At 38.6% G+C, this 18,114-nt stretch overlaps 2 protein-coding genes across 3 annotated transcripts in view; one reads left to right on the top strand and one right to left on the bottom strand.

Annotated features, from left to right (window-relative positions):
- supt3h (SPT3 homolog, SAGA and STAGA complex component) overlaps positions 1-16,030 on the bottom strand; it is an 86,335-nt gene extending 70,305 nt beyond the window's left edge. Inside the window, exons 1-2 of one of the 2 annotated variants that reach the window (XM_083545513.1) lie at positions 15,434-16,030; positions 9,536-9,639 (exon numbers count right to left, since the gene is read on the bottom strand). In XM_083545513.1, the coding sequence (XP_083401639.1) occupies positions 9,536-9,639 (104 nt within the window). In that variant the 5' untranslated portion in view covers positions 15,434-16,030. Of the gene's footprint in view, positions 1-9,535; positions 9,640-13,392; positions 13,600-15,433 lie in introns of those variants that run through there. The other variant, XM_083545512.1, reaches the window with a different exon arrangement.
- runx2a (RUNX family transcription factor 2a) overlaps positions 1-18,114 on the top strand; it is a 39,933-nt gene that overhangs the window by 2,609 nt on the left and 19,210 nt on the right. The window contains exons 3-4 of the mRNA XM_083545510.1: positions 16,025-16,293; positions 17,366-17,522. Coding sequence (XP_083401636.1) covers positions 16,025-16,293; positions 17,366-17,522 — 426 coding nt within the window. The remainder of the gene's footprint in view (positions 1-16,024; positions 16,294-17,365; positions 17,523-18,114) is intronic.

Below are 18,114 nucleotides of genomic sequence, written 5' to 3'. Positions count from 1 at the left end.
TTCAAGTCTGAGAGCCTTAAAAAAACCAAAAAGAAACCAACAACAACAAAAGTGGCTCGATGGCTTGCAAACCACATGGCAAATAGGAAGGCTCTAAGAAAAATGAGAGAGCTCTTCAAAGGACTGGGAAGTAATGTGATATGGACAGTGTTGGATAAGGAACCTTTTTTAGACTGATACACAGCCAGATGACTTCAAAGTGCCACGACTCGCCAGTAAGACATGAAGGCAATGCAGAAAGATGGATCGTCTTATCCAAAAAAAAAAAAACAGGCTCAGTTTAAAAATGCAAACAATTAGAACTGACAAATAAACGACCATAAAAAAAATACAAAAAAACATTAATCCTTTAAGAAAACCGAAAGCTTTTGTTTGGGTCTGGTGGTTTGGGTCAATTGATTCCCTTTCTGACCATCAGCATTATTATAAAGTCAGAATCTTCTCATTCTCTAAAACAATAGACACCCTTTTTTGCTGTAATCATTCTCAATATGTACATCTTTACACACCTGACCTTAACAATTAAACCATCATCTTTAATACTTTTTTTAATCTAATAATAAACACCAAACAAAAAAACTCTTACATCTCATTTGTAATGAATATCGTAAGGTCATAGTGCTAAACATTTCTTCTGTGGATAGCACACACTGCTGAGTGGGTCTGTCCTCCTTCTCCTCGCCTGTCAAAAAGGGGCATTGAGGTCTTCTAAGAGCTTCTGAGAAAATAATCAAACACTTAACCATAGACTCGGGTTCTACCAAACACAACACTAAAACCGGGAAACAATAAATAGTCCCATAACACACACACACACACACACACACACACACACACACACACACACACACACACACACACACACACACAAAAACCTTCTGTTACATAGGAACCCAGTCAACAAACCATCCAAATGGCCACAAAGCCACAAAGCTTGCTCGCTCTGACGCAGAGATGTGTAATAAGTACACGGACAGCAAGACTGCGCTGAGAGAAGATCTCCTAACAGGATGTTGATGGAAATGCGTTTTAGAAGAAGCAGCTTAGAGTTAAGAGTGCATGCAGCTTAGGCAAATTTCTTCCATTAACTAATTGCTGTTGAAGCCATATGGCACGATAGCATCTGCAAAAATGAATCATAGAGACATCACATCAGAGCTGGAGTGTAAAAAAAAAAATTTTTAAAAGCATGTCTTCATTCAGAAACGTTTTCATTCACAAACTTAATGTTTTCCATCTGCGGAGAAAATGATCTCGGCGCAAATCATAATGTAAAAATAAATATTATTTTTGATTCTTCACTGAACAAACAGTCCAAAAAAACTGAGTAGGGTTTGATTTGAGAGACTTCAGGAGTCTTAAGTCAATTACCTCATCTCATATTTCTTTTCAAGGGACCATTTAGAAGAAGGAAAGGATACAGCTAAAGAAACATATATACTGCATAAACAGGGTAATTGAAAGGCCAACGTGCGTTCTTGAATGTACCTTGGTACGGCTTCAATTACCAGCCCCTTCTAGTGTGCGGAGGCTTCGGGGCAGCTTTCGAGAGGAAAACGTTGAAAATCTTCAGATAAGTGGACTTTGACTCCGGATGGCTGTTTTGACTCTACCATAATGAAGCGAGTCCAGGACTACAGAGGCTCTACACTTAACAAGGCTCTACCTGTTCTACCCAACACCGGCAACAGCCAAAGCCAGCGTGCAATATTGATTTAACCTCAGTTGGAATGCAGGGCTTTTCTTTGACTTGGGCACTACTTTAAAATATTTATAATTCGATACACACAAGGGCTATAAGGAAAAACAGAATGTAAAAATGCGAGGCATGAGTCGGGCCGCTAGAGGAGAAGAGAGAAGAGGAGAAGAGAGGATGTGTTGGCAACCACTCTCATCCTTGGTTTCTTCTTCTAGCCGTGGCTCCGAAATGCACCACAAGGGAAAACTAGTGTTTTAAAATGGGCCGTTGCAGTGCTTTATTTCCTCCCCAAAAATTTAAATTTTTCATATCTGAACAATGGGAGAAAACGGCGAGACGGAATCCCAAGCATACCGCTCGCTTTTGAGTGGAAAAAGTGCATTTAAACGCTGTTTTCGTTAGAGATTCATATCTGAACATCGAAACCAGTAAAGATGAAGAAAGTTTCTCAGAATGAATTTGAAGCACATCATTTCTTCCGTATCCATTCAGAAAAAGAGAAGAGGATGAAAGGCAATAGCGTGAATGAGACAATGTCAAAGATAATCTTTCATTGCAATCTGCCATGCAACACAACACCCATACCTTCTCAGTGCACATGTAAAACAAACCATTAGCACTAAATAACAATACATCCCCTCTCAACCTGCCATGGTAATCTGACCACAGCCATTAACCTATGCAAGCACTACACAGAGAGCAAGACACACACCTGTGAGAATCGCATTACAGATACATACAGGTATGACACACGCAGTGTGCCTGTTTCAGCGGTATCCGATTCCAGTCTTGTGTTTCGGATGCTTTCATGCCAGAATGGCATCACTTTAGCTTGCTACAGGGCGAAATCTCGGAGGATTTGATCGTTTTTGGCTGGATGTGTGCTGTATTACTTGACTAAGAGGCTTGAAATTATATAAATTATGACATTTTCACATATAAATTGCAACAAATTGAATATACATATACACATATGTACATAAACATAAATACATACAAAAATACACACACAATTTGAATACAGAATCCATTGATGAACCCAGTGTTAAAGCCCCAAGCAGGAAAACAGCGGCATTGTCTGTGCTATTAAGTATTAACTCAAGCTCTGCATCTGGCTCTGTTGTCAACAATGCTGTTTTTCTGATTCTGAACGTTTGTTGACTCATCCTGTGACGGCATTCAGGAGGGTGCTATAGTTACTCCAGCTCCTGTTTCATTGTCTGGTGTGTTTACTGTAAGCCCAAGCTGCCTGTAAAAAGTCGTTTCGGGATGTCGCTGGATTCTTTGGGGGAAGCGACAGCTCATCGTCAGGGTCATGTAAAATTTATCAGTCAGACCCTCACAGAAAGGTTGACAACTTCTATTAAAACGATCCTCAGTGCCTTTAAATATGCATTCACATGTCCAAAGGCAAAAATCCTCTAAAATGTTGTTTTCCCCAGCAAAATGAAGGGAAGTATTTGAATTTACTCGGAGGAAGCAATTTTGAAGAAAACAAGGGGGAACCAAAAAAATGCCTGAGACACGTTTACACTTCACAATTTAGGATGTCATTTTGCTGACAAAGGTAACTGAACACAGTCAGTTCTTCTGACTTGTTCCTCTACTTCTAAATATTAACAATGTTGCCTATTAATAAACATGATTTCCTCAAACAAGATATGAAGCCTGCACCCAATTAGACGAGCTGCAACCTGAGCGATAAGCAAGCAAGCGTTCGCAAAGTCTAGACATGGAGAGAGCAAGATTTCTGTTATTAAGATCGTTTTGATTTTTTTTAAATATATATATATTTATGTGCTAGGGTTCACAGAGTTGTTAGTGCAAAATATTCCTATACTAATATTCAAAAACAACCTTTGTGTGTCAGTTCACTCACAGCAATTTATTTTTAGATGAAAAGGTCATAGAAACCAAAATCCTCAGTATAGGTGTATAATGATCCACAAGCAGAACAAGTGACTATACCTTTATCTTTATAATTTTTAAATCAGCAACACCCCCACACCACCCCAGACACATCCTGAGCGAGGATTCTTGAAGTGAACAATAAAACTTTCCACACGTGCTTCACATGGCTTACTCTGAATTCAAAATCGGCTATTAACCAATCTCAGGATTGGCTCAGGATGGATAATCAGCACATGTCGAAGCTTTATAATAAGCTTAATAATATTTCTAATAATAATGCTAAAGGAAACTCTCTGGAACACTTTTTTTTTTTTTTTTTTTTTTTTAAGGTCAAACATAACTTAAAACCAGGATCAGCACAAATCTATATATAAGTGTGTATATGTAAACTAGAGAACATAAAAAAAAACTATTTCCCTGTCTAATTAGATCTCTTATTCCTTTCACATTAATAATTTAAATGATCATCATATGCAGAAGAAAAAAAAAAAAAATCACAGTCTCTTATTGTTGAATGATTCTAAGATGAGTGATTTTTTTTGTTTGTTACATTGCTGTGTACAACGTTGTGAAATATACTGAATATACTGGTCTGACTGCAGCACACATTCAGCCAAAGCTCAAGCTGGTAATGAGTTCATATTTAGCCAACCACAAAATTGGGTGCTGGCGTTGGAGTTAAGGTTTATTGTGGCACCAAGATTTTTACTACCCAATTCGATAGGAAACAAAGCCACATTACACATTACAGTAGTCTAAATAGGTATGCTTTAACTCTGTCCCTAAAATATATCTTAAATAATAATAAAGCTTTCTTGTAAAAACCTTTGCATCCAGAGTCCCACACAAATGTTGAGAAGTTTCTCAAAAAAAGAAAACGAACATAAGAAATCAGAGTAGTGTGTGTTTGTCACTGCGGATTTCACAGCAGAGACACTGAAGTAAACAAATAATAGTGATGAGAGGTTCTATTCAGTCCCTAAATTACAGTCTGGTTAAGTGGAGACGGCGTGTGTGCCAACTCATTATTGCTGCTCACTTCCAAAAGGGACTCATCTCCATCCCTCTTTGGGGAAAACATTCGAGGGGACTTAGTAGTAAAGGAGGCTTTATGAGGGTAGAAGCGAAGGAGAGTTAAGCACATGCCCACAGGGTGCCAAATCTTGTGTGGGATGTGGGAGGGCGATGGCTAGGACAGGCTGAGAAATGGACTGTGAATGTTCAGTGATGTTCGAGGATTGCTTTTTAATTGCACCCATAGGCTGCCTGGGTATTATGATAATTATGATAAAGAGCATGACCTTATAAATAGTTGTTTTTTAATGGTAATTATACTACTTTTTGTGTATAATTAAATTTTATCACATAAGTGAAACATGAAATATAAGTGCTACAAATATAAAATGTCTTCAATCAAATTATTCCAATAGCAACAGTGCTGACTTATTCCTGTCACGGTGGAGAATTCATATATTACAGTTCAGAGGGGTGTGTGTGTGTGTGTGTGTGTGTGTGTGTGTCATTGTGCTACATACAGCGTGTCCACCTGAGGTGTAAGTGTGTGTGTGTGTGTTCAGGAAAGGGCCCGGCTCTGGCCTCATTTAACACACAGGCTTTCTAAACAGCCTATGGGTGTAGTGACAGCTGGGCTCTGCCTATAGCCACTAGTCACAGATATGCAAACACAAACACTTTTGTACTTTACTAAACAGAATACACAATTATGCAGAGAAAATAAGCTTAGCAGAAACGTTAGTTTTCCTTGGCGACACAGCGAAATACATATGAGCAAAACTTGCAATTTCACCTTTATATAATATACAGTATGAGTATATGCCTTAGTAGACATTACTCCGGTCATTGCAAAGTAAAAGATAAAATAATCAATAAACAAGGATCTCTGTAGAAAAATAAAAATAAAAAAAGGTTGTATATAACTGGTTATAAAAAGGGGTGAATGATTTAAATTTAAAAGCAATAACGTAAAGAGAACCATGCTGCCATTTCAGCATCTCGTCTCCCTTATAGTTCAGTTACCGCAGTGTTTATCTAAAAGTCCTGGTAGCTTTTTTCAGCTCGAAGCATTTCAGATATGAACGAGCAACAGAACACAGAAAGAAACGCTAGACAACCTCAAGCCCACAAAAATGCTGTTGTGGGTTTGGGCAGAGATTCCAAATACCATAGTATTAACACCGTGCCACAAATAAATATAGCAAAATAAATATTTGTACCAAGTTTGCCTATTGCATGATTGTGCATGAGCTTAAAAAAAAATGGGATAGTTTCAGGTATTTTAGTTTCTGTCGTAACCTAAGGTTTGCATGGGGGGAAAATAAAAAAATAAAAAAATAAAAATACAGCTAAATTGACAATATGCAGAGCTGTGTCCATCGGTGTTAGAGACCTGAAGCCACAAAAATGCCATTTCACTGTTTTACAGAACTGGCACTGCACTGATGAACTACTGAGCTTATAATAAGCTTTCTCAGAGAGCCACTTAGACTGGGGGAAGAGGTAATGATATGCTGCTGGTCTTATATATTGGCTAAAAACAAGAAATGTCCATCGGAACAAATTCCCTTTTTTCCCCTTCGAAAAACTGGCAGAAGTGAAATGTCTTAATTTTGACGTAAATAATCATTAGGAACATTATCCCTTTGTTTTTTTTTGTCACTGATAAATATTTTACAAATCGCCATAAATAATTATTTCCTCTTGTAATAAAAATTACTACAATGTTGCATGCTATTAAGGGAAATTAATCAAAAGCACAATGCAGACCGCATTGGTGTTAATTTTCCAATAACGACACACCCTGAGCTCCCATTACATCACAGCAGTACCCCGTTGCCAACTTAATAAATAAGTATTAAAAATAACAAGTATTAAGTATAAATTAAATAAGTATTAATTTATTGATTTTTTTTAAATAAACTTTTAATGTCTTTATAGTTACAGTTCAAGATGTGGGCATCTATGAAACACTTCCTATTTCTTATATTATAGCAGCTATAAACAGTTGTTCCCTGACCAGCCTTTGTTTTATCCTTCATGACATTAAAAACACAAACAAAATGCATTTTCATTTTAAGAAACCACAAAGCCCTTTATACTGAACCGCACGTGTGGAGAAACAAAGTTAGAGCTTTACCTCTGACTGTTACAGAGCACTGTTTTTCCATACAAGTCCCAGTATAGGCTATTACTATTGAAATGATAATATATTACAATGAGTGCACTAATATAAAGCAGATCTGTTTTGCAGTCTACAGCGACTGTCCAAGCTGCTGTTCTAAACGATTAAACACTTTCCAACTAGTTAGAATTGAGAATCCAGCATTGCTGTGGTACACGATTTTTGGAAATTGACAAAATCAGCAAAACTTGTACAAGTCTTTTTTAAATGGCACATGAGCATCTTTTGTTTAACCCACAATACACTAATCTGCCATTATATAAAACTAACAAAGTCATCAATCATGCAAGCCACTGCTTACTTTATTGGGGTACAATAAATGTATTTAAACAGAGCGAGTAATTCAGGGGGAGAAGAAAAAAAAAAGATGTAGGCGAGTTGAATCCAACAAAGGAAAAAAGCTGAACGTTGGCCATATTCAACTGTCTGTGTTATGCTTAGCACCTTATGCGTGTAGTATGGAATTTTACGGTTCCAAAGCAAGCACTTTTTAGTGGGGATCAGAGTATTAAATGTCAAGATGATTAGGATGGAAGGAAAGGCAAGTTTTTGAATCTGTGAATGTGACGTGAACGGCCCCAAGGTTTAAATGCAGACACTGGGACAAATCGAGAGGCAAAACAGAGAGAGTTATTTCATACATGAACGACAAAAGTGATCACTGGCGTGCTTCCTAAAAAAACACAACTCGACTCTGAGCTCCTTTAGCTTTGACTGTCAAATTATCAACACGTAAAACAGCACTTAACTGAGCATTAATGGTGCTGCTTTTACTACTCGACCCATTTCGTGACACCTAAACGCAAGCAGGACTGAACCCCCAGGATAAATCCAGGCTGATGTATAATTTACAGTATCCTACATAGCATAAGATTTGCAGCCATGCAGCAGAATACATTTCATCTCTCTCTATTCAACCCAGCTATAGACTTAATGCATCAGGATGCTCGAGATGGACGGCATCGCCCTCTTAATCTGCTAAACAACACTGATAATTACCACGGAAAGAGGGGGGGGGGGGGGAAGTGACAAAAACCTTCCGGAGGCTTGGTTAGACGACTGGGACAGTAGCCTCTGCTTTCTTTTAAGGGCCATGTTGCAGTTCCATTTCTTCTCACATGAACCACAGCACTTCCTGCCATTTAGAAGTACAAGTGATCTCAATTAAGGACCTCCATGAAGGCAGGAGGCGGCAGACAGTCATGGCAGCGAGAGCCAGAGGAAACCGTCTTTACATTTTCCTCCCTTGGCGCTCCAGACACGGTCGAGGATAAAAAAATTTAAAAAAACATATGCTCTGAAAAACGTGCCTGTTTTACAGTACGCAGACATAAATGTCAGAATCAGGCAGTTTACTAGCGTCACTCTGACTGACTCTCGTTCAGAAAGAAGCGCCAGTGCAGAGTTATTAGTGAGCAGTGGAACAAAAACATGATGAATACAGAAAAGAGAGCAATCGCTGCGCCAGGGAAAAACCACCACAATACATTGTTAAGGAAACTATATGAGACACAATAACCGTATTTGCTGAATGGATTCTTTTTTTTTTTAATTGTTTTGCAATTGAGGATTGGAAATGGGATTTCAAGAGGGTGACATCACAAACTCATTCAGTACACATGCTATCTGAATCCTTTCTTGTGAACAATGTAAACCTAAACTTAAGGAGTTTGGATTAAAAGCCAGTCTAGTATCAACGATATAAAATTCTTTACATTAATTATATTTAATGACATGGTCGACTAACTAAACCTAATTGACTAAGATGCATAATGTATGCTTGGATGTATAATGACATTACCATGATGAAGTTACAAAGAAAAAAACCACTTTTATATGTTGGAATAAACTTTAACTTTGGCATTCATAGTAGAACAAGCCTTGACACTGGCTAAAATAAGGTGTATTTTCCTTACAGAAAACACACAAGAAATTGATTTAAAAATCTGTTTCCGTTTTAAGTGTAATGTTTTTGTTTATGTGCCATTTCCAAAAACGTTCCTCGGGTCTCCCCCAGGTGAGGCTCGCTGGCAACACGGCAAGATAAATTTTACTCACCAACCACAATCGCTCTCGTGGAAAAATATTTGGTTGACAGCAGATTTTGAGGCTCTTCTTTTTTTTATATGTTAAACTGGCATATTTAAAGACTGGCCTCGTGTGACTTTAAGTTCAACTTGAATTCTCGCACGAAGGCTCGAAGGACCTATTTATCGCCTCGCGAACATAAATCAGTTAGCGTTAAGTGATATTTGCAAAACATCGATAATTCAGTGTGAATAATAGCAAGTCGGGGCCTGTTCGTATTCCTGTCACTGAATGGGAGCTTTGTGTGCGTACTCTTTATTACAGCAGTGATGAACAGAAATGTCAGAGGCTAATTGAATTCTCGATGGTGCAGAAAGTGGGACGCATCCGAGACACTGAGGTTTGGTGGATTGTTTGAGATTTTCTCACATCCAGACATATCTTCAAATGCGCCTGCGTATGAACTAGCGATCATCGTGATGACGAGTGACATCAGTATACACATCAGAAAGAGCGAGTGAAAGGATGCGTAACGCGTGCGTGTTTGAAGAGAGGAAGCCGCTGATGTGTTTATGTTGCGCTGTGCAGGCCAGCTCAGTTTTGATAACTGTAAAATGAGACGTTCCTCGGCAGACGGGTGAACGCGAGTGCAAAACGGGGTAGATGGGTCAAAAATAATAATAATCCGATCTACTCACATCATGCTCTGCAGCTCTGGGATGAAACTGATCGGTTTTCCGGATCCTCTTGCTGCCATTGAGGTGCTGCTGGCTGCCATTGGGCTCGCAGCACTGTTGCTCATCTGTTACACACACACAAAATGCAGGGCTCATTTGACCGTGTGCTCCATCAAAGCCTCAGGCAATTAGAAACCCACTTCACAAGAAAACGTTTCCGGATGATCAGACAGGAGAAGGGAGGAAAAAAAAAATAATAATAAAAACACGCCACATGAGATGGAACCTGGATCATAGAACGTGTAACAAGTTTTATAACGGAAAGAACGGCCGAGTGTCACAGTGAGAACAGATCTGCGGAGCTAATTGTTAAAATATAGTAATGAATTCATAATATGCATTTCAAAGTAGCTTTTAGCACAAACAATATCAGTAAGGATGAACTTGGGCCTCTTTTTGTGCAAATTCAGCACAGAGGGCAAAATTGCGCTGCTGTCGACTGTGTAACTACTATGAGTGTATTAAGTTTTGAACATCTGGTTCAACTTAATGACATGCCAATAACATTTTTCCAGCGTTGATCCCTATTTAAAAAAAAAAAAAAACTAAAATCACTTAACCACAGATACCAAAATTACTAATTCAATTTGAGCAGTTCTTCTGTGACTGTTGGGTGTGTAGGAGTAGCAGATTTACCCAAAAAAATATATTTCTTTTTATTGTCACCATGAGGATTAAGGACTAGATTACACCCTACAAATGTAAGGCCATAATATGAAAATAACAGAAATAACAAAAGAAATTATCAAAAAAGACACGAAAGAGAAATGATGTGCAGTTGATCGGTGTTTAAAAGGTAGTTAAAAATGCCATGTGGTAGCATTTATCAATAATAATATTCTTAATGTTCTGTTGCTCATGGTGATATAAAGGATAATGTCCTTTATATCGGCCAACATTTTCAAGCGTACATAAGACTAAATCAATACATTCTTTAAGTTCAATCAAATATTATCACGACTAAGTGTCTTATATCTGCACCAGGATCGTGAGTACAGGTTCATTGAACTGTAATTCATGAATGAATATTTGGTCCAACCAAATGAGGTTCCCTTCGAGACTGGTTCTTCTGAAGGTTTCTTTATTATACCCTCTCAGGGAGTTTTTCCTTGCCATAGTCGCCACTGGCTTGCTCATAAGAGATAAGCTTACAATTATAAGGAACAAAGTTATAGGCTCTAAATCTATACTTTCTTTAATACAACTTTATAACCACTTTATCTCTTTATCTCTGTTCATTGTTAAAAGCACTATACAAACTTTAATTATTTGAACAGAGACGTGCAGTTCTAATTTTTCTACCATGTAACGATATACCACACAGTCCAAATATTGTCCTCATAAAAAAAAAAAATAATAATAATAAATAATAATAATAAAATCATCACTGGATAATAAAAATTTAAAAACCTCACTAGATTAAGGAAGTGTGAACATATCATGTGCTGCATATCAGTTAACATTCAGCACACAGCTATACACACATTTTGCAGTTAGGCCTCGCCAAACACCCCCTTGCTTAATAAAACAAATTAACAGGATGCTGATATTTACCTGGAAATGGACCTTGTCAAATTTAAATGTTTCATTGTTGAGTGTGGAAACATTTACATTGGGAAGCATAGCCAGGTGAGTTCTGATGGCGTACCAGATTTATTTCAACAAAAATCACCTGATGCACAGCTGCTGGCTCGACTGAATTCAAAACCACAGCCTTCCTTTTGCCAGCCAAGTCATCAGACTCGCAAATCACACAGGTGGATTGCCTTTTTTTCTGAACAGATGAGAACAAAGCACCGAGGACAAAAAAAAAAATTGCTTGCTCTATTGTTAGGAACAATTCTCAGAACAAATAAATGGTGTCCACCCCCCAACCGTACATCAAAGCAGGCAAAACACAATAAGGCGAAACATAAAACTGCTAGTTTACACTCGGAGAAAGCGAAGTGTTTCAAGGCGTCCCGAGAGCAGAAGCACAGACAGCACTCACTTCCCCAATAAATACATCCGAGCATAACATTTCAAATCCTTCTGTTTTCGCCCCCTCTGTTGGATGAAAGCAAGAGGCTTTTTTTTCCATTTTTTTTTTTTTTGCTTTGGCTTGTGAAGGCAGATGGTCGCCATACTCGGCAAAATGAATTCAGATGTGGCAAATGAATCAAGATTACTTCAACATGCAAAGGTCTGAAAGAGTGCCTCGCCTTGAATGAGAGCAGGGGAGCCTAGTCTATTTATTGCATTTCCCTCTCTATAATTAACTAGATCTTTATATAGCTTTGCTTCGAAATTTCTTTTTCAACAGATGCCTAGTTTATTTACCTAGTTTTTATTTTAATCTTGTGCACGCAATTTATTGTTCAGAAGTTAAAACACTGTTTGGTATAAGTGAGCAAAAAGCTATTGTGTTCGAAATGTATCTTAACTCCTACGAGCTGAAAAGGCAGAGAGCTAAAATAATGCAACTCTGTGTGCTGCCATTTAAACCAATACCATACCATCTGATTCAATTATTTTACACATTACATCAATTTAAATGGCTGTAATGTCCATTAATAAGTCACATTCTAAAGCACAGATCCCAAGGGAAAGAAAATTATAGTTTATAGGGAACAAAACCATTAAAAAAGTCAGACTGACAGACTTAGTGTTTTAACAATCAATTAAACCTGTCCAGAAATGTTAGAAAAATATAAAAATTTAAAATATTAAAATAATAAAATGGTTTGAAGACAATCATCTCAATTTAGCCATCACAAAATTTACAGTCTGGAGCTATAAAATATTAGTGGGGATAAGAAACAAATTTGGGAACTGCTGAATCGGGAGAAGTAATTTAAGACCGGGCCGTTCTGGAGGTTATAATGAAGAGGCGAAAAAAAAAAAAGTGATTTAATGCTGTTCAAAGTTTTATTTCACTCCCACATCCTCGACCCAGCAGCCCACACATCCCTGTGCCATGGCCTCCACCTCCCCATGTTTGCATAAGAAAGTGAAATCATGCAAAATCTATTTCCCTCTATCCAAAAGTGCGGAGCAAAGACTCTTGGAGGTCTATTCAAATGAGAATGCGGTGGGATAAGGCTCTGGTTAAACGAGCGAGTGTAGTAAAATCACACTCAGTCTGAGCTCCATCCCCCCCCCTCCGATTCCACGCTGAAGTGTGGCGCCTCATCTGCTTGCCTGCCCTCCACATACACATATATACAGATTTAACAAACAATAGGCATGTGGAAAAGTAAGCTATCAGCCACCACTCAACTACAGCTTTTATATCCACAATTATCCCAAAACCACACAACCCACCCGCCTTAATAGGCATTAACTTCACTCCAGCATCCCTCACTGCAGAGCAGAGTCTCAGGGGCATCAAACACCAGACTGTGATGTCCTCTTTTCTTTTCCTTTTTTTTTGTTTTTCTGTCTAGCCTGCAGATGGAACTAGTGTGAAACAATCACAGGAGTGAAACAAGAAAGTTAAAAGGCACTTTCTGCTTCTTATTCTTCTCCACTCACTGACTTTGTTCCTGATGCCAAGTATTAAAAAGTTTTTTAAAAAGCAGCACTGTACGCTGGAGCTCGAGCCTCTACAGAGCACAAAACACCCGCATGCATGATGCAGGATGCTTAGAAACAGTTGCAGCAGTAGAGACGGATCTATAACGACTAATCAATAATAAGACCTGTGCATGATGTTCGTGCTGAGTTCCGGGTGCAGGCTAAACACGGAGAGCAAAACAGGCATTCAATTCGTGTGCAAAGAGTTCACAACAAACAAATGCACGCTCATCTCTACGACTGAGCAAATGTCACCCGGTTACCTCTCAGTGGCTTCTAGACCACAGTGTCCTCGGTGTTCACTCTCACACTCGCCTCTTTATCACACCGCTCGCGCGACTTTCCGGGTGAGGGTTTTGGACGTCACCCCGGTGAAGTGCACACTGTGCTTTATGGGTATTGTAGTTGTACGCTGTGCGCGCCGCTATAGAGTGCTGGTAAGCCGGAGGCGCTGCTGTAGTTCCCAGCGGTGTGGTGGAGTCGCACAGTAATAGACGAAATCAAAAAAAAAAAAAAAAAAAAAAAAATTCAACAGCGCCACCTACAGACCACACATCAGTCCTCAAACCACGCGCGTTCAACATAAAAAGGGGAATCAATATCATATCATCGAATGACCCAATGAAGAAAAACATAGAGGTGATTTAATTAAATATAATGAAATATAATTTAGACATTTTTATTTACAAATATGTCAAATAAAGCATCATTTAGCTAAAACAGTAGAAAAACAGTTGAACAGCTTAAAGATACTGAGCAACTCAAGAACTTTGAGGATGAATTTTTATTTTCATTGAATATAAATAGTCTGTTGAATGGCAAATTGCAGTTTGCATGAACAGTTCTACATGTAAGAGCTCATCACTAAACACACACCTCAACCATGATTAAAACTATAATGAATGGGCACCTCAGGGAGCTTTTTCTCTTCTCCTGCCACCACTGGCTTGCTCATTAGAGATACACTTATAAGAAATAAACGTATAGGCACTAACATATAATTCATAGGTTTTAACCTATTTAATTTTGTAAAGCAGCTTTGAAATAATGTCCATTGTTCAAAGTGATATTGAATTGAATAAAATTAAAAAGGTTTTGGAATACAAACAAAGGCATATGTAATATTGTATTATTATTATTAATATTATTATTATTATTATTATCATTATTATTATTATCATTATTATTATTATTATCATTATTATTATTTTCATTATTATTATTTTCATTATTGTTGTTGTAAGTGTTATTATTATCATAATCACTGCAAACTTAATTTTATTTTACTGAATTTCCAATCACTGATTCAGCATGAAAACATTTGTCATTTGCTGTAACTGTTTATTATTATTATTATTATTATTATTATTATTATTATTATTATTATTATTGATAATAATTATATACATATATATAGGCTCCCGTTTTATGCTCCTATAAAAATGTGTTTCAAAACTGTTACATCTATAAATGAGCTCATGAACGTAAACAAAACGTAAACGATTTGCCTATGTTTTGCAGTTGTTGACTCATTTCCTTACTTACTTACTTACACGCTTTAATAAGAATGAAAACTGAAAGCTGTAGTGCTGAACTCTGTGTATAACAGCACAGGATTCATGGTTACAGTGTTATTCGTGTTCATGTGCACCAGCTACATTATAGATTTAGAAGTAAATGCAGTACTGTAGAAATTCCTTCAGCATTGAGAGGATGTCATTTCACGGGCAGATCCATCCAGTGATGCATTTTATTTATTTCCATTTTTTTTTTTTTTTTTTTTTTTGTGGATGCAGTAAATGTGTAAAGAAGGATTTTGATGAGTTGTGTTCTGTAATGGAGGTTGTGATCTAAACACAATCTGTACCTGGTACAGTATCAGTATTATGGAGCAGTGAGATGATGTGAGTCATTAATTCAGTGTGTTTGGATTGAAGGAGATGTCCGGTCCGGTACACCACGTGCTCGAGCCTCATCAGCATAATAATCATCCCGCGCATGCACACGTGTATATAAACCACAAAACCTGAGCTCGCCAAAGCGCCTGCCTCCCAAACACAAACCGCACAACGAGACCTAAAAGCTGCGGCTTCTCCAATCTCTCCTCCATCTTCAACCGCAACGTTTTTTGGAGACTTTTTTTTTTTTTCCCGTGCCATCTTGTAAAAGGTGGAAAAGAAAAAAAAAGCTGAATATTTTACCGCATCTTTGAATTAAAAGCTATTAAGCACAACTATTCGCCTTTTTTTCTCTCCTCCCGGCGTGCCATCTGTGTAAACGATCCGGGTTTATAACAAGACTGACCTCATTCGACTTTTCCTCCGGGCGAGTCGGGATGCGCGGAGACTCGCGTTTCTCTCGGACGTCTCTGTGAACTTCACGCCGCGGACGCAAAAAGAGACCTGTGCAAAAGAACGCGAGCGATGCCTCTGACTGTTTTATGCTGAAAAAAGAAAAAAAAAAGAAAACAAGAACAACTACTACTACTACTACTACAACTACGGCTACAGAAAAGGACGATTTGTGTGCGCGCGCGCGCAGGGGCGTGTGCGCTCGGCTTCGAAGCGGACTGAAGTCCGGACGCAGAGCGCGCGATTTCGGTTTTAAGTCCGTTGTGGCGCGCGCGCACTTTCGTCCGAAAGTGAGGCGCGCGTGCGAGCCAGCCGGGAACTGCTGCAGTTTTTTCCCCCCTACTTTCCCTCACTATGATACACTAAAAGCACCGTTAACGTGTCACCGTCAACGAGCGCGATCGCCGAGTGATCAAGAAGAAGAAAAAAAAAAAAAAAAGACTGGCGATATTGATCGCGAATCCGTTTCACGGTTTCGTTTGTGCGCGCGTTGCGTGTGAGTGAGTGTGTGTTTTATTCCTGTGTGTAATGCGCATTCCGATAGATCCGAGCAGCAGCCGGAGGTTCAGCCCGCCGTCCAACGGAGTGCAGGCTCTGCCCGGGAAAGCGGCGGATGCGAGCGCGGCGGGAGCGACGCAGCACGAGGCGAACACGGCGGCGGTGCCGAGACTGCGCGCGCACGACAACCGCACCATGGTGGAGATCATCGCCGACCATCCCGCCGAGCTCGTGCGCACCGACAGCCCGAACTTTCTCTGCTCGGTGCTGCCGTCTCACTGGAGATGCAACAAAACCCTACCGGTCGCATTCAAGGTGAGTCCAAGAGCCTGCTACTGCATGTCGGAATAACCAGCTGAGACTCTCACTAACCACAGTCCATCTGTTTTAATGCTCACTTAGTGCATGTATATTTTTATTATGTGTAAAGTTCAGAGCACAGACAAACACAAACGTGTAGAAAACCTGAAATGTTTCTTTTTTTCCACTCATACTAGAATAAAGATGATGGAAAGTGCAGCAACAATCGCGCTACTGTTTTTTCCTTTACTACTCATCAAGCAGAGTCATTTTAGCATTTAATAAACCCCAGTAAAAATAGATCAGGGGTAAACCTATCCCCCTGATCCCCTTCAGCTCGTCTCTACATCCATGTTGATGTTATTTTAAACCCAATGCTGTAGTAGTCTTTATGCCTTCTGCAACCGGAGCTGTGAAAACGAAATGAAAAATAGAATTGTTAGAAGAAAAAAAAAAGCATATGGGTCTGATTTGTCTCAATCTGTCCTGGATATTCAGTACTTAATTCTGAGTGTATTTGGTAGGGCTTTCTCTATGTGTGAGCCAGGGCTGTTAGAGTTTTATGGGGTACATAGTTTTTCCCAACCCATTGTTTCTGTGGGATTTGTGATTTTTATTATTATTATTTTATTTTATTATTTTTTTTTTTTTTTCGAAAAAAATGAAATCAAATAAGCTTGTGTGGATTTCTAAACCCCTAATCTGGACCCAACTTTGGCTTTTTCTGTATTTTTGTATGAAATCTTTTATTCATTGTTGACATCATTATGTATTTTTTTTTTAATCTTTAGGCCACATGAATATTTAAATATAAAAGTAGTCATTTAAATATTTTGCTTGACAAGTTGTTTCTCCTATTCCTTGCATTTATGGCTGATCATTCATTCATTTTATGATGATCATATCATATTTATTTCTTTAAAAACTATATGTTTATTATTGTTTTTTTAGTCAGTATATTACTTTGCTAACTATTATTAAGTGCGTGTGCTCACAGATCACCTTATGACAATTACATATGCAGAACATTAATAATAAAAAACGAAGGAATGGAATGACATGGAGTTTGTTCTCGGTCACGGCCTAGGTGGTCGCACTGGGGGACGTTCCTGATGGAACAGTGGTAACAGTTATGGCAGGTAACGATGAGAACTACTCGGCAGAGCTGCGGAACGCCTCCGCCGTCATGAAGAATCAAGTGGCACGCTTTAATGACCTGAGGTTCGTCGGGAGGAGTGGGCGAGGTCAGTGTCTTCCTTGGATTTTCAGTGATCTCTTATAACCCTCTGAAATAGCATGTATTTTTTCCTTGCGCGAATCACATGATGCAGCAAAACCACATGTAGCTCCTGTTTACAAGACAAGAACCCAAGCGTAGTAGTGAAACCTCTGCATGTGGTAGATTATCCATTGAGATACTAAACCACACGTTTAACGTGAATACCCAACACGGGTTAGCAAACAGTTCATGAGAGGAGTTCATGAATATGTACCACGCAAAAATACCCACGTCCACGATTGATTACCAGAGTCTTCTGAAGTCGTATCATTTGAAAGCAAATGTAAACATGCTACTTAACGATGTTATATGTCACAGAATGTAACTTGAGAACTTCCTTGCTTTAAGGACAAAAACTAGCATTGGGCGTGTTTAAACAGCTCTGCCTTTAAAGTTCGAGCTTGTGATTTGTTTGGTAATTATTTATAATAATATTTAACAAATATTTTATTTATTCACTTTGCATCGTGGTAATGTGATTTACATGCAGACAGTTGTTATATATTTCAGTGCGAGCCTAAAGTGCTCTGGGATATGTGTAGATGAATACTGCTTTT

Source organism: Silurus aristotelis, assembly GCF_946808225.1.
Source record: "Silurus aristotelis genome assembly, chromosome: 6".
Classification (NCBI taxonomy): domain Eukaryota; kingdom Metazoa; phylum Chordata; class Actinopteri; order Siluriformes; family Siluridae; genus Silurus; species Silurus aristotelis.
Note: the sequence above shows the minus strand (reverse complement) of the source record. Positions and strands in the feature narration are given on the sequence as shown.